The sequence below is a fragment of the Cnephaeus nilssonii genome (genome assembly GCF_951640355.1).
Source record: "Cnephaeus nilssonii genome assembly, chromosome: 21".
Taxonomy (NCBI): domain Eukaryota; kingdom Metazoa; phylum Chordata; class Mammalia; order Chiroptera; family Vespertilionidae; genus Cnephaeus; species Cnephaeus nilssonii.
Genome location: NC_137092.1, coordinates 16,517,372 through 16,532,475, shown reverse-complemented (window position 1 = coordinate 16,532,475; position 15,104 = coordinate 16,517,372). Strand labels below are relative to the sequence as shown.

The 15,104-nt window shown below is 54.1% G+C and overlaps 1 protein-coding gene across 1 annotated transcript; it reads left to right on the top strand.

Moving 5' to 3' along the window:
- The first annotated feature begins 4,376 nt into the window (after window positions 1–4,376).
- On the top strand, window positions 4,377–14,552 carry SH2D2A (SH2 domain containing 2A). The gene is given in 9 exon segments (XM_079761303.1): window positions 4,377–4,463; window positions 5,260–5,414; window positions 6,173–6,357; window positions 7,080–7,169; window positions 7,428–7,596; window positions 11,187–11,336; window positions 11,523–11,834; window positions 13,567–13,678; window positions 13,681–14,552. Coding segments are annotated over 9 exon segments (1,257 nt in total). The 5' UTR covers window positions 4,377–4,429; the 3' UTR covers window positions 13,731–14,552.
- The last annotated feature ends 552 nt before the right edge of the window (window positions 14,553–15,104 follow it).

Genomic DNA, 15,104 nt, shown 5'->3' with positions numbered 1-15,104 from the left:
GGGTGAGAAGCAGCCACAGCCTCAGAGAGGCTCAGGCTCTCCGAGTAACACTGGTCTGATGAAATGTGTAGACACACGTGAGGTTCCTGGCAGCCCAAAAGCCCGGCTGCGTTTGGACAGGGCTGCTGTGCGATGGGTCAGCTGCACCTGGGACGGAGAAAACCCTCCACTTGCCAGTGCTGCTGGCCTGGGCCCAGGCCTCCAGACAGAGAGAGAGTGATTCCATTTTAAAAGTGAAAAATGCTTCCATTGCAATTATCACAAAGTGGTAGGCAGTTTCCAGAAGTGGGCTGTGCAGAGCGTAATTCCAGCCACGCAGAGCAGAGCGCTGGCATTTCAGGGGCTGCACTGAGACGGCCCCCGCCTCCTGCCGATCAATTAGATGGCAGGTGATGGCGAAGGTGGCAATCTGTGATATGAAGTCGGACCACCCTGTTCTACTGCCCCCTTCCCTGCTGCGTGACCTTGAGCAAGTTGCTTATCCTCCGTACCAGTAAGTCTCAGGTCCACTGTCTGTAAAGCGGGCATGGTAATGAGCATCGTCATCGGCCTGGTATAAGGGTGTATGAGCGCATCCTTGCAAAGCACTCGGCACAGCGCATGCTCACAGCAAACACTCCCTCCTCACCCACAGAGCCTAGAAGTCCTAAGCGGAAGCCCCCCGTTGAGACTAATGTTCTCACCCTGCGACTGAAGCTAAGTCTCTTGGCCTTGATCTCAGTTCTCCTACTTGTTTGTTTTGGGTGTTTTTTTTTTAAATATATTTTTTATTGATTTTTTACAGAGAGGAAGAGAGAGGGATAGAGAGTTAGAAACATCGATGAGAGAGAAACATCGATCAGCTGCCTCTTGCACACTCCCTACTGGGGATGTGCCCACAACCAAGGCACATGCCCTTGACCGGAATTGAACCTGGGACCCTTGAATCCGCAAGCCGACGCTCTATCCACTGAGCCAAACCGGTTTCGGCAGCAGTTCTCCTACCTGTAACGTGGTGCCAGGCAATCCTCAAAAAACACAAGGCCAGCCCTTGGCAGTTATTTATAAAATAGTAATTTATTATACAAGGTAATAGTAGGCTACTGGTAAAGTCTAGACACAAAGGACGAGCTGGTAAAAACAAAACCGCATCCGTTTTGTTCCCTGACAGCAGATAGGAGGAGCAAAAAAAGCGAAGAAAGGCATTGGTTCGATCCGTAGCGTGCATCATCCGAGCTACACTGGACACAGATCTCAGATGCCCTAGATCACGACCTCCTTTCCAAAAGCCCTGGTCTGCAGCTTGCTGGCAAGGACAAGATGTTGCACCCTGAAATTCCTAGCACTAAGAAAGGGGCACAGCATTCACTTGGCCTCTGAATTTTGGAGGCAAGGTAGGCTGAGCTTGAGAATACCACTTCAGACTAATTATTGGGAGACACCGAAGGCTGCCAGTTTCAAGTGCAGCCCAGATTCAGGTGCCCCTGCAGCCGCTCCGGGCTGTGAACCAGCTGCTCTGGCTCTCGGGCCTTGTGACCCAGCATGTCCAGCGGGGCTGGAAATGCCGGTGGCAGAGAAGGATGCTGTGTGGAGTCTCTGGCAAGTTCTGATGGAGCATTGCAGCACATCCCCTGAGGTTCTGGAACAAGGTCATGCCCTCTCTAACAGAGAATTACCTCTGAAAAATAGCTACTGGTATTCAACCCGAGCTGCCCTCATAAGCTGAATGTTATCTGATCCAGGAGTTATAACGTAGGACAAGCAAAGCAGGAACTCACCATGTGATCCCTCTGGACCAGGCTGAGCTGCTCCAGAATGTATAAGTGAGTTGCATGAGGCCTGGCCAGGTAGCCCAATTGGTTAGAGCATCGTCCCAATATGCCACGGTTGCAGGTTCGATCCCTGGTCAGGGCACATACAAGAATCAACTAATGAACGCATAAATAAGCGGAACAACAAATCAAAGTCTCTCTCTCTTTCTCTCCCCCTTCCTCTCTCTCTATAAAAATCATTTATTTTTGCCTTCCCTTCTCTTGCCTTTGGGGTCAAATTCATAAGATGTTCTCTCTGACCAAGGTCCCTAAGTTTAGTTCCTATGTTTTCTTCTATGTACTTTATAGTTTCAGATCATATACTCAGGTCTTTGAGACATTTTGAATTAATTTTTGTACAAAAGGACAAACTATAATCTAGTTTCATTCTTTTGCATGTGGCTTTCCAATGTGCCCAGCGCCATGTATTGAAGAGGCTTTCTTTACTCCATTGTGTGTTTTTGGCTCCTTTGTTGTTGAAAATTATCTGTCCATATAATGTAGTTTCACTTCTGGGCTCTCAATCCTGTTCCATTGGTCTGTGTGTCTGTTCTTCTGCCAATACCTTGCTGTTTTGATTATCATAACTCTGTAGTATAATTTGAAGTCAGATAGTGTGATACCTCCGGCTTCATTCTTTTTTCCCCAGGATTGCTTTGGCTATTCAGGATCTTTTGTGATTCCATACAAATCTGACAATTTTTTGTTCAGTTTCTTTAAAAAATTACATTGGTCCCTAACCAGTTTGGCTCAGTAGGTAGAGCGTCGGCCTGCAGACCAAAGGGTCCCGGGTTCGATTTTGGGCAAGGGCACATACCTTGGTTGCAGGCTCCTCCCTCGCCCAGGCCCTGGTCAGGGCATGTGCAGAAGGCAACCAATTGATGTGTTTCTCTCACATCGATGTTTCTCTCTGTCTTTCCCTCTCTCTTCCACCCTCCCCAAAAATCAATGGGAAAATATATTCGAGTGAGGATTAACAACAACAAAAATGACATTGGGATTTTGATGATTGTATTAAATCTGTCTATTTCTTTGGGTAATATGGCCATATTATTTTTTTAATATGTTTTTATTGCTTTCAGAGAGAGGAAGGGAGAGAGAGAGAGAGAGAGAGAGAGAAATATCAATGATGAGAGAAAAATCATAATCGGCTGCCTCCTGCACGCCCCCTACTGGGAATGGAACTTGCAACCTGGGCATGTGCTCTGACCAGGAATCGAACCCTGACCTCCTGATTCATGGGTCGATGCTCAACCAGTGTGGCTCACTGGTGGGGCTGGCCATTTTAACTATGTTGATTCTTCCAATCTATGAACATGGAATAGCTTTCAATTTCATTATGTCTTTTTCAATCCCTTTTAGTAATGCTTTGTCGTTTTCAGTATATAAGTCCTTCACATCCTTTGTTACTCTTTTGGTTGCAATTGCAAGAGGATGTCTTTTTTTTCATTCATTTTTTGAAGTTTCAGAAACTTGTTAGTATATAGGAAAGCAGCGGATTTTTGTACATTAATTTTGTATCCTGCAAATTTACTGTATTAGTTTATTGTTTCTAATAGTTTTTTTTGGTGGAGTCTTTAGGGTTTTCTATATACAGAGTCATGCCACCTGACATCTTGAAAAAAGATCCTTTTTCTCTCTGGGTTCTTTGCACCAAGAACAGTGCCTGGCACACAGTCAAGGACCGTTGGCCTAAATCACAGTGAGATTAGGAAGAGATCTAGATTCCGTTCCAACTCTGTCACCAACTTCTGAGACACTGAAAAACCCTGGCTAAGGCACTTCCCCGAGCTTCAGTTTTCCCTTCTGGAAAATGGGGATGATGTTCCCGGTCTCCTTCTCATTTGTGAGGGATCCAACGAGAGAGAAATGGGATTGGTCCTCTAGTACAGCAGGAGACACAAGCCCACGGCGAGATACCAGCATTGAAGTTACTAACAACTGCTAGTAGTGTTACTACTAACGACAGTCTGCCTAGTTGGAGGGAATTCTCCCTCCTTCCTCCAGGATTGCCTGGTTTGCCCTAACCCACTTCTGTATCTGTTGGAGGATGAAGCCAGGCCCCCTCCTCCCTACCCTTTGTCTCACAGATTTCATATGACCTCAAAATGTCCTTCCAGAAGTCTGACCTACATCCTTCCTGTTGCAGCCCTGCCTGCTCCCCTCCTCATGTGTCCTAAGAACATAACTCTGAGCCTAAGTCTCCAGGGAGTACGAAGCCTGAGCACCTTATAGGGCTTATCTTTCTAAGGTTGATGTCCCCACTGCCACCGCTCAGAGCAGAAGCTGAGACAGAGACAGAGAGAGAGAAAGGGAAGTCCCAGTCTGGAGTGAGGGAGTAAAGAAAGAATCAGGGGGGATCGAGGTCAGCTAGCAGTATGGACTTCCTAACACCCAGACACAGAGTGACTGACACAAATACCCACCACCCCACCACCACCACCTTCAGCCGCCTGGCTTCCGGGGGCGGGACAACTGTCTATGGCTTTCCATGACGTGGGTCCTCTGCTAGGGCTAGGGTTGTGGGCAGAGCGACATTTCCTGCCAGGGGGCCGGGGGGAGAGAAGAGTTGCTGAGGGTGCACACCTTTTGAGAGCAGACACACACCCGGCTCCTGGGCTCCGTCTTAGGCCGCCCCCATGGAGCTCCCCCTGGCCCAGATAAGCCCCCAAGGTAAGTGTGATGTTTAAGAATGTGGGTGGGAGGGGACAACGAGACCCCTACACCCTGCTCTCTCCTGGGCCAGAACCCTACCCCAAGCCAGAGCCGGCAGGGGGCCCACAACCCCTTCTCCTTCTCTGGGACTGCGGGTCCCCTCAGCCCCGAGAACAAAGGTGACAGGCTCTGCTGTGTGCTTCTCAGGGAGGAGGGGGGAGGGATGGGGGAAGCCAGGGGACCCTAGGCCAGAAAAGGGGCTGCACTAAAGAGATCTGCCTAGCCTGGCCAGTGTGGCTCAGTGGTTGAGCATCGACCTATGAACCAGGAGGTCACAGTTCAATTCCCAGTCAGGGCACATGCCCAGGTTGCTGGCTCGATCCCTGGAGGGGGCCTTGAGGAGACAGCCAATCGACGATTCTCTCTCATCATTGATGTTTCTACCTCTCTCTCCCTCTCCCTTCCTCTCTCAAATCAATAAAATATTTTTTAAAAAATAAAGAGATATGCCTCAGCTCCCTGACTGTGGGACTGACTTCCAGGCCACCAGACCAGCTGACATCCACCTCCGTTCCTGGTGCTGTTTCCCCAACAAGCCCCTCTTCGCCTCATTGGCTCCGTACTCCTCTCCCCTGATAAACTCCCCCTTCTCCCCCCCCACCCCCCGCACTGTCCTACCTGCATTTCTCCTGCTGTCATGACTGTCCCTATCCTCCAGGTCCCTGGTCAGAGGGACTCTAAGCCTGGGGGAGGGTGGGCAGCAGAGAGAGGCAGTCTCTCACTGAGAGCCCCACTGTCCTCTTTGTGCTAACAGGAAGTCACAAAACCCCCACTCCAACCTTCACCACCTTCCAGCCCTTGGACTTGACTCGAAAAAGCTGCCAGGGCTTGCTTAAGGAGGCCAGACTCCAGGCCCCGCAGGCTGAAGAGGCCCCGTTCAGCCCCAGAGCCCCAGATGTCCACGCTGCGGTGAGTGGGAACCTGGGGTTCCGCTCCTTCATCTGCTCTGAAGCCTCCCATGGGTGAGGACACACAGATGGAGAAAGGCCAATGGGAGAAAGCAGGAGCGGTCTGGGGCTGCCTCCAGGGCAAGGGCGCACAGAGAGGAGAAGGAGATGGGAAGTCCCTCCTTCGTGTGCTGAACTGCTCCTCTGTCCCGAGTCCCCAGGTGACCGAGGTACAGTGAGTGTACCAAGTCCTGGAAGCAGGCAATGGCATCTGTATCTGTGGCTTCTATTTGCCTGGCACACCCCCATCTCAGTCCTTCCAGCCTACCCAGTGGTTGGAAGATCCTCCCTGCCAACCTGCTCAGTCCCTCCTACTGTAGGGTGAGCTCTCCCTTATTCTGGCCTCTGGGGTGACCTCCGGCATCAGCTGTCTTCATCCTCCAGGCCAGGGTATGACTGTCTGTCCATCCGGAAGACTTCACCCCCATTTAGGCATAATTTAACAGCTTGCTGCTACGGCTTTAAAGGCCACAAGGGAAGTAGAAAGAAATTTCCCAGAAACCAGAACAGCTGGAGCTGAAGACGGGATTTAAGTTACACCTTGGGAAGCACTTTCTGGGCCATTGTACTTAAAACAGGCAACTGGGCTGGGGGCTGGGAACATCCTCCGTGCCCAGGAGGGTCTGGGGATAAGAAGGAGAAGGTGGCCGCTGGCTTGGAGTCGGGAGAGGGCCCACTCATCATGGCGACTTTCCCTCCTTGAACTCCTCCCCTCACCAGGCATCTCCCCAGGCCCCGGGGGCCGCCTCCCGTCCAGAGGACCCTGGAGAGGCTGAGGAGGTGCCTAAGGAGGGAGGCCAGTCCCTGCAGGCTGAGACCCGGGCTTGGTTCCAGAAGACCCAGGCCCATGGGCTCCTGCAGCACGGGGCCGCCCCTCCTTGGTTCCATGGCTTCATCACTCGGAGGTGAGTCACCGCGGAGGAAACAGGCCCAGAGTCGGGCAGGGCCAAGGCCCGGGTCCGCAGCCAGTCGGGCGTAGATTGGGGCTACACGTCCAGGCCACTCCCCAAGGCATCTCTCCTGGAGATGGTTGGAGAGGCTCCAGTCCAACCCCCTCTGTGCCTCCGTTTCCCCTCTCTAGACTCAATTATCGAAGGCCTCTAACCCTCATGGTTTCCACCTGTCTTCCAGGCGCTCTCCCACGCCATCTTTACCTCTGGCTCACCCAGCCCTCTCCTCTTTCTTGCCTGCCTTGCAGTTCCCACCTCCTCCTCCTCCATTTCTCAGCTTCGCTTCTGTCAGCTTGACTTTTGACATCGAGAAGTCTATTACCATCCCCGTGGGTGCAGCCGCAGCACCAACACCAGAACCACCACCACCTCACTCCCCGCTCCACCACCCCGCCACCCCCACTCCTCCCACCCGCCAGCCCACAGCCAGCTGCCCTTCCAGGACGGGCCGGGAGGGTGCAGGGCTGGGCGTCGTCCTGGGTGGGACCTCTGGGTCCCGTCCACGCCCAGGCCCTACAGCGGAAGAGCAGTGCCCACATCCTCTCCCTCCCATCCCCACCTTCTCCAGCCACTTCAGTTCACCTGCTTTGGGGCAGGGTCCCCCGTGAGAGCCGGGGAAACGGGGGTCAGGGCTGGAAGAGTCAGCGCCCCGTCTGTCCCTTCTCCGTCACCCACAGAGAGGCCGAAAGGCTGCTGGAGACCCAGCCGCAGGGATGCTACCTGGTGCGCTTCAGCGAGAGCGCGGTGACCTTTGTGCTGACCTACAGGTGAGGGGCGGGGCCCGCACCCGCGACCCGGAAGCGGGCTTCGGGCCGGTCGGGCTCATCAGGGGGGCGGGGCGGGGGGCGGGCGGAGGTGTGAGCCGGGCTCTTCGCGGAGCCCCTCCGTCAGCTCCGCCCCATCCCGCCGCTGAGAGCGGGACCCCCTGGCGCGGGGCGGGGAGGGGTCACGCCATGTGCTGGTGGCCCCGGCCCGGAGGGGTGGGGGTGTTGGGGAGCAGGTCTGATCCCGACTGGGCCCTCCAGGAGCCGGACCTGCTGCCGCCACTTCCTGCTGGCCCAGCTCCGGGACGGCCGCCACGTGGTGCTGGGCGAGGACAGCGCCCACGCGCGGCTGCAGGACCTGCTGCGGCACTACTCGGGGTCCCCGCTCAGCCCCTACGGGGAGACGCTCAGCCAGCCCCTCGCCCGCCAGGTACGCCCCCCCTTCTTCCGCCCTGACCCTCACCCTCACCCTGACCAGCGCCCCTTCTCACCAGGCACTTTCTCCTGCGGGCAAGACTGCCCAGCCGCGCCCTCCTGCCCATCTCTCCCTGGGAGCCCTTGGAGGAGGAGGCATGCTGGGGCGGGAATCCTTGAGAGGCCAGCCCCGCCACCAAGAGACATGGCCTTCTGAGAGTACCCAGTCAGGCTCATGGGTCATTTGTGGGTTTCATTTTGTTTTGTTGTTGTTTTAATTTATTAATTTGAGAGAGAGAGAGAAATATCGATTTGTTGTGCCACCCATTCATGCATTCACTGGTTGATTCCTGTATGTGCCCTGACCAAGGATCAAACCCGAAACCCTGGTGCATCAGATGATGCTCCAACCAACTGAGCCAACCGGTCAGGCAGGTCATTTGTTTTGCCTTTTTTATTTTTATTTTTTAATTAAAAGATATTTATTGCCCGGCCGGTATAGCTCAGTGGTTGAGCGTCAACCCAGGAACCAAGATGGCAGGGGCACATGCCCAGGTTGCAGGCATGATCCCTAGTAGGGGGCATGCAGGAGGCATGTTTCTCTCTCATCAATTTTTCTATCTATCGCTCTCCCTTCTTCTCTTTCTAAAAATCAATGAAATCATATTTGAAAAATATATATATTTACTGAATACCCAGCATGTACCAGATGCTGGCAGGCTCTGGAAATAGCACCATGGACAGACAGATGGGTCCCAAACCCACAGAGCTTACTAACCAGCAGCAAAGAGACAAATAATGGGAAACAAGTGTGAGGGTGTGATGAGAGGAGAGCTGCGTCAGGAATTACCTCCCTGGGGAAGTTCAGGCAATTCTGAGGGACTGCTCTGTGCCAGGCATGGTCTGGGAAAATAACAGTAAACTAAACGGACCACAATATCTCTGCCTTCATGGAGCTTGCATTGTAGTGAGAGGAGACGGACAGTGAATAGGTGTAGGCATGCTCTCACAAGAATTCGCTGGGAGCCCTTTGTGGGGTTTTTGATGTTGTTGTTGATCCTCCTCTGAGGACATTTTTCCCCCCCAATGGTTTTTAGAGAGTGGAAGGGAGGAGAGACAGAGAGAAACATCGATGTGAGAGAGACACATTGATTAGTTGCCTCCCACATGCAGCAGGGGATCGAGCCTGCAACAGAGATATGTGCCCTTGACTGGGATTGAACCCAGGACCCTTCAGTCTGCAGGCCCACGCTCTGTCCACTGAGCCAAACCAGCTGAGCACTGTGAACCCTTTGTCTTGAGGCTTCTTATCTTTCATTGGCCCAGTGGAATCCTAGGGAAGGTCTTAGGAGCGGGTCTCAATAGAATATTCATTAGCTTTTCAGGTGTGTCCTTCAATATATTGATTCCTCAGAATGTGCAGATAGAAGGGTCAGGGGTTAGTTTTACTTTTAACGAACATTATTGAAGAGGGACCAGACCGAGGCTGGTCTGCCCAGGCCAGTCTGGAATGTGTCAACCATTTGCTCCTAAGTGTCCTTGGTCAGGGAAGATAAAACCTTGTGATTCATTAGCTTGTTGTAAATTGCTCAAATGGTTTGGCCTTGTTTAATTATTTTGTCTCAGTTTCCCTTATTCCACTTGTCAAGGAATTTCCCTAGCTTCTTCCTATCCTGCCACAAGAGGAGGAAGCATAGGAGGGGCAAGTCTGGGGGCAGTGGAGATCAGGAGGTCAGTTTTGACAGGTACAGTGTGAAATGTCCATTCGATATCCACGTGGAGATGTCAAGTAGGCAGTTGGAATACACGGGTCTGGAGTTTGGGATAGAGGTCTGGACCGGAGATGACTATTTCAGAGCCATCAGCATGTAGCTGGATTGTTTCTGAAGCCTTCAGGAGGGGTGAAATCTCACTCAGGAGTGAGTGCAGATGGAAAAGAAAGGACTACCAAGTCTTCGAAATTTAGAGTTTGCAGAAATGAGGGAGAACCTACAAAGAAAACTGAGGAGGAGCAGACAGAGAGAGAGGAGAAAACCAGGAGAGTGTGATGGTCTGGAAGCCAAGCAAAAAAAAAAGCAAGTCAGGGAAGAGCAAGTGCCTAGGGGTCCAGACCATTGAATTTAGCCAAGAAGGCATTGGGGACCTGGGCACGAATGGTTTCTTGGAGCTTGATGGGAATCAGTTCAAAAAAGTGGGGTCGCTCTGGCCGGTGTGGCTCAGTTGATTGGGTGTCGTTTCATGCTCTGCAAGATTGCTGGTTCGATTCCTGGTCAGGGCACATGACTGGGTTTTGGGCTCGATCCCCTGTAGGGGGTGTGCAGGAGGCAGCCAATCGATGTTTTGCTCTCACATTGATCTTTCTCTCTCTCTCTCTCTCTCTCTCTCTCTCTCTCTCTCTCTCAATATCAATAAAAATGTTTTGTTAAAAGTGGGAACTATGCCTATAGGTAACTCTTGTGGAATTTTGTGAGGAATAGGGGAGACCTGGAGATTCTGGAGCAGTGAGAACGGGGTGTAGGGAAGTCTGCAGGTGAGGGAACCAGCTGGAGCTGACAGAGCGGAAGGCAGAACTGTTGGAGACCAACCTCTATGATGGGGTCTCAAAGGGTCTTGTCACTCAAGCTCTTTGGAGTTTGGACTTGATCATGGAGCAAGGGGCAGCCAGCGAAGGATTGCTAGGAGAGTTTCTGCAGGCTCGCGCGCACAGAGTGGAGAATGGGTCGAAAGGGCAGGATCACACAGGGGAGGACTGAAGAGGCCGGGCTGTGTGTGGTGACTGTGAGCAAGGAGAGAAGTGAGCAGATGTGAACATATTTAGGCAGTGGAAGGAGCAGGGCTGTGTTCCATCAGGTGTGGGGAGGGAGGGGTCAAGGTTGACTCCCAAGGTACTGCTATGGCAGCAGCGGGGAGGTGCTACCTTTTCTTCATAAAGGGAATGCTGGGAGAGGAGGAGGATGGGGCAGGGAATAAGAATTCCGATTTGGATCCATGAAGCCTGCAGCGCCCGTACACCTCCAGATGGAGACGGGCACTTGGTGGATTGCAGGAGCACAAGGCAAGCCTAAGGCCTGAGCCAGCTGGGAGCACCCGTGACCCCAGGGCTAAGTGCTGAACTGAAAGCACGCCTCTTGAGGGAGGGAAGTGCCCCACGGTAAGGCTCGTCTCCTCCGAGGCGGTCTCTCTGCCCTAAAATATCCAGCTGATATCGCCAAGAAGTATTCCTCTGGCACCTGCAGAAATAAACGTAAGCACAGCAGTCTTGGAGATCTATCGTGCCAAAAAAATGTTAGGCTAAAGGCTTGGCCAGCCTTGTTGCATGTTTACAACCACAGGCACGAACGGAAACCAGGCTGGCCCTGTGTTCCAGGTGAAATTACTACGTTTAATGCTAGAGATTGCCAGTGACCAGAGCTACCTCCCTTCCCTCTGGTCTCCTTGCCATCTTTGTGCCCTCTTCTTCACCCAGGGAACCCAGGACAGGCCGAATTTCTGTGCCCCTCGCCCCATCCTCCACTGGACTGCTTTATTTTGTCCTCCTGGATCACCTGCCCGCCCCCACCCGCTGTCCCTGCTCAACCAAGTCCCTCAAGCCTCCTTTCCCTGCAGACCCCTGAGCCAGCAGGACTTTCCCTAAGGACTGAAGAATCAGACGCTGGGAGCAAAAGCCAGGACCCACACCCCCAGTACAGCCCAGTCTTCAAAAAGGAGAAGCCCAGAGCCCTCCCCCAGAAAGAGGGGGGCAGCGAGCCAAAGGAGGTATTGGGCTGGAAGACCTGGGAGGAGGCGGGGCAGAAGGGAGGTGAGGACCCAGGAGACAAAAAGGAGGCACTGGGAGGGGGCGTTCTGCAGAGGGCACGAGCTCTGGCTGGGCTCCGGCTCCTGCTGTGACCCTACCTGGTTGCTCTGACCCACTCTCTTCCCTGGCGTCACTTTCTCTCCTAGCCCCCCCAGCCGCCGAGACCCAAGCCTCCGGTCCCCGCCAAACCTCTGCTGTCCTCCGAAGCCTACACGAGCCCAGCGCCAAGACCCTGCCGGGCCCTGCCCTCCAAGCCCTCCAACCCCATCTACAACGAGCCTGATGAGCCCATCGCCTTCTATGCCATGGGCCGGGGCAGCCCCGGGGAAGCCCCCAGCAACATCTATGCGGAGGTGGAGGTGGAGGTGGGGGTGCCGTCAGGGGGTGAGGGCCCACCGTGCATCCTCTGGCACTCGGTCCTCCGGAAGTGCCGGTCCAGGCCTGTCCCAGGAAGCCAGGTAAACGGGGGTGCAGGGAAAAGCTAGATCACAGGAAGGACTTCCTGGAAGCTAGTTTGGGAAGGGTTCAGGTTGGATGCCTGGGTCAGGGTGAAGGTCAGTGGTCTGAGGTGCGGTGGGAGGACAGAGTCCCGGCTGCCAGCACTCCTTTTGCAGGCCCAGAGACTGCTCCCTCGCCTCGTCCTGGAGTCACTGGGACCCTTCGCCAAGGCCCCACCCCTTTCACCTCTCAGCAGCTCATCCCTTCCTAACTCACAGGAAAAACAGAGGCCCCAGCAAGCCCCCCCCCCCCCCCCCCCGCAGGGCCCTCCGCCACAGAGCCTGTGTTCTGGTTGGTGTCCATCTCACCCAGCTTGTCTTCTCTAAACCCACCTGAGACTGACCCCAACCTGTGCCGGGAATCTTGGCCCCGCCCATCCTCCCCTTCCCAGTCTGAACCTGGGCTCCCTCCCCTCAGCCTTTATCAACCTGCCCATCCTGAAGAAGAGACTCATGTTGTCTCAGATGAGCACGTGCCCTCCTCCCCACCCCCACTGCACACTCCCCTCTCCCTTTTCCATCCCTCCCCCTCCCCCGTCTTCTCACTGGTCAATTCAAGTCAGTATGTCATGGGCCGCTCCCACCCTCTCCCTCTGCCCCCACCTCAGGCCTTTGCCCACTCTTCCTGCTGGTGCCCAGGCTCCTCCTCAGCCCTCGTATCTGTTCACACTCACCCACACCCCTGCCACCTGCTGCCATCCTAGAGCTGATGTCACCAGTCCGTGTCTCTATCCAAACTTCTCTTCAGGCTTCCGCTCAACTCCCCAGTGTCCCACGGCCTCTCAAACTCAACACAGCCAACGCTGCCCCAACCTTTTCCCCGACTGCTCCCTCCCAGGTGCCCTATCTGGATTAATAACCCTCTAGCCACCCAACCACCCAAGTCAGAATCCTAGGGCTCCTTCTACTCTTTTCACCCCCATTCCCCTATAAGTCACTGGTTTCTGCTGGGTCTCTTCCCAAATATATTTTTCCTTCCCCCAGTTTCAAGCCACATTTCTCTTGTCAGGACTTTTCCAAGAGCTTCTTCACTGGTCTCTCACCGCCAGTCTTGCCACTTCTGATCCATGTACCCCAAGGAAGCCAGAATGGTCTTTCTAAAACGGCTTCCTGGCCCACGAGGCCCTCCATACTCAGAGGGAGGCGTGCGGGGAGGGTGCCCCCTCCTCAACTTTATCGCCCACCCTCCCAGAACTGGTCATGTTTCTCCAAGTGCACCAAGTGGTTTCAAGCCTCATGGGGTTTGCAGCACGCCAGTCCCTCTGCCCATACCAGCTTCCTGCAAGTACACCCTCCTGCCACTTGGGAGCTTTCTAATCATCCTACAAGACTAGCTTGCCCTTCTCCTCCTCTGGAAAGACTTCCCTGACCTGACCACGGAGGTGTCCACTGTTTTAAACACACCTGCCACGCCACTGAGCACCCGGGACCCTGGCCTCCCCTTGCCCAGCAGAGTGTGAGTTCCCTGAGGGCAGGGGTTGGGACTCACTCTTCTCGGTTTCCAGAGCACCCAGCACAGTGCCTGGCAGAGCAGGTGCTCAGGACATGTTTGTTGAATGAACAAGAGGGATTTAGCCCTCCTCTATGCAGGCCAATGTCTGTTAAGACCAGATGTCTTGGTCTGTAAGGCTGCAGGTAGGCCTAAAAGGCAGAGGGTAGAGGGTGTGACCTAAGACTGTCCTTCTCTCTCCAGAATCCAGGTGGCCAGCAATTGCATTCTGAGAACTCTGCGGCTGGACAAGGCCGTCCCGTGCCCCGCCAGCCCCTGCCTCTCTGGGGACACAGCCTCCCTCACAACCTAGACAGGAGTTCCAGGACAGAGGAAAGACGTGGCTCTCCCTAGGGCCTCCTCCGTAGCCAGTGTCTGAGCTGCGGGAGGCTAACCTGGAACATCAGGTCCAGAGAACTTCACACACACCCAGGTGTCCTTCTAAGGAAATGTGGATGGCACAAGGTGATTGATCAATGCTGGAAAGGACCTCAGCTGTCATCTATTGCAAAGATGGCAAAAATGTGTCACCTCGTATCCCAACTCCAATCCATTGGTCCTTGCTGCCTAAGGCTCTAAGGCGCTGCCTAGGAAAGGATGTTAAGGTCATATCTGAACTCAGCAGAAAAGAGCACCGTGATTGATTAGTGATGTCTGCTGTGGGTGAGGGAAGGAAGAGGAGCAGCATCTTTTTTTGCCCTTATTGATCAAGTCCAACTCCCTTGCTGTGCAGATAAGGAAACAAAGCCAGTGAGATAGTGACTTGGCTGAGGTCAAGCACTAGGACCCAGGCCTCCTAAGTCCCTGGTTTAGTGCTATGTTCCTGACCCCACACCCACTGTCTTCACAGGAAACGTCAGAAATTTCCTTAGCTAGGAAATCTGATGGCTTTCCTGGGTTCCACCGCACTGGGTCCTGGGTGCTGGTTCCCTTCCTCCAGATCCCAGCGTAGCCCTGTTACCCTGACAGGCCTGGGCCTCCCACAAAGAAGCCCGGAGGTCAGAGGAGCAAAGGTGGAACCCACTTCCTCTTAGGGACACACTCACCGGCTCCCTCCCAGGGTCCTCAGTGGCTGGTGCTCCTCTGAGGATGTGGGCTAGGAGGGCCTGCTGCCTCCCACTGGCCTGGCCTCTCCTCGTGGAGTCTGATTTCCTTGGTCCTCTGAGCCTTTGGGTCTGGGCCCTGGTCCAACGCTGCTGCTTTCTGAGGGTTGGTTTGGCAAGAACAGATGTTAGAACTTGTTTGTTGATTCTTGTCTGGCTAATAAATCATCACCAACCACCTCCCCTACAGCGATCCAGGTCCTCCAGGCTCCTTCTGTCTCTGACTCTCTCCTGTGGTGGAAGGTGCAGAGGGAGGGAGAGGGTCTGGGGGTTGAGAGACACCTGCACAAGGGTCACAGATCTGTCGGCAGGAGACACGAGACCAGGGACACAGACTTTCTCTGCAAAGTAACCCTTCCCTCACTGGGTTGGGCTGGGCAGGCAACCAGGGCCAGAGGGTGGCTCTATCTCCTGTGATGCCAGGAGAGAAAGAGGGGCAGGGAGGGAAGGGGCTGAGAGTAGCCCCTCCTTCCCCCACCCCCCTGCCAAGCACAAGACTGGGAAGGGGGAGAGTGCCCTGTCAGCCTGTGTGTGAGCCCTTAGGCTTAGAGGACGAGGAGCCCCCTACAGCGGCACCAAGACTCTTTCGTGTCTCCCAAGCAAGGCCAAGGCCACCGGCTTCTGCCTCAGTTGGAACCC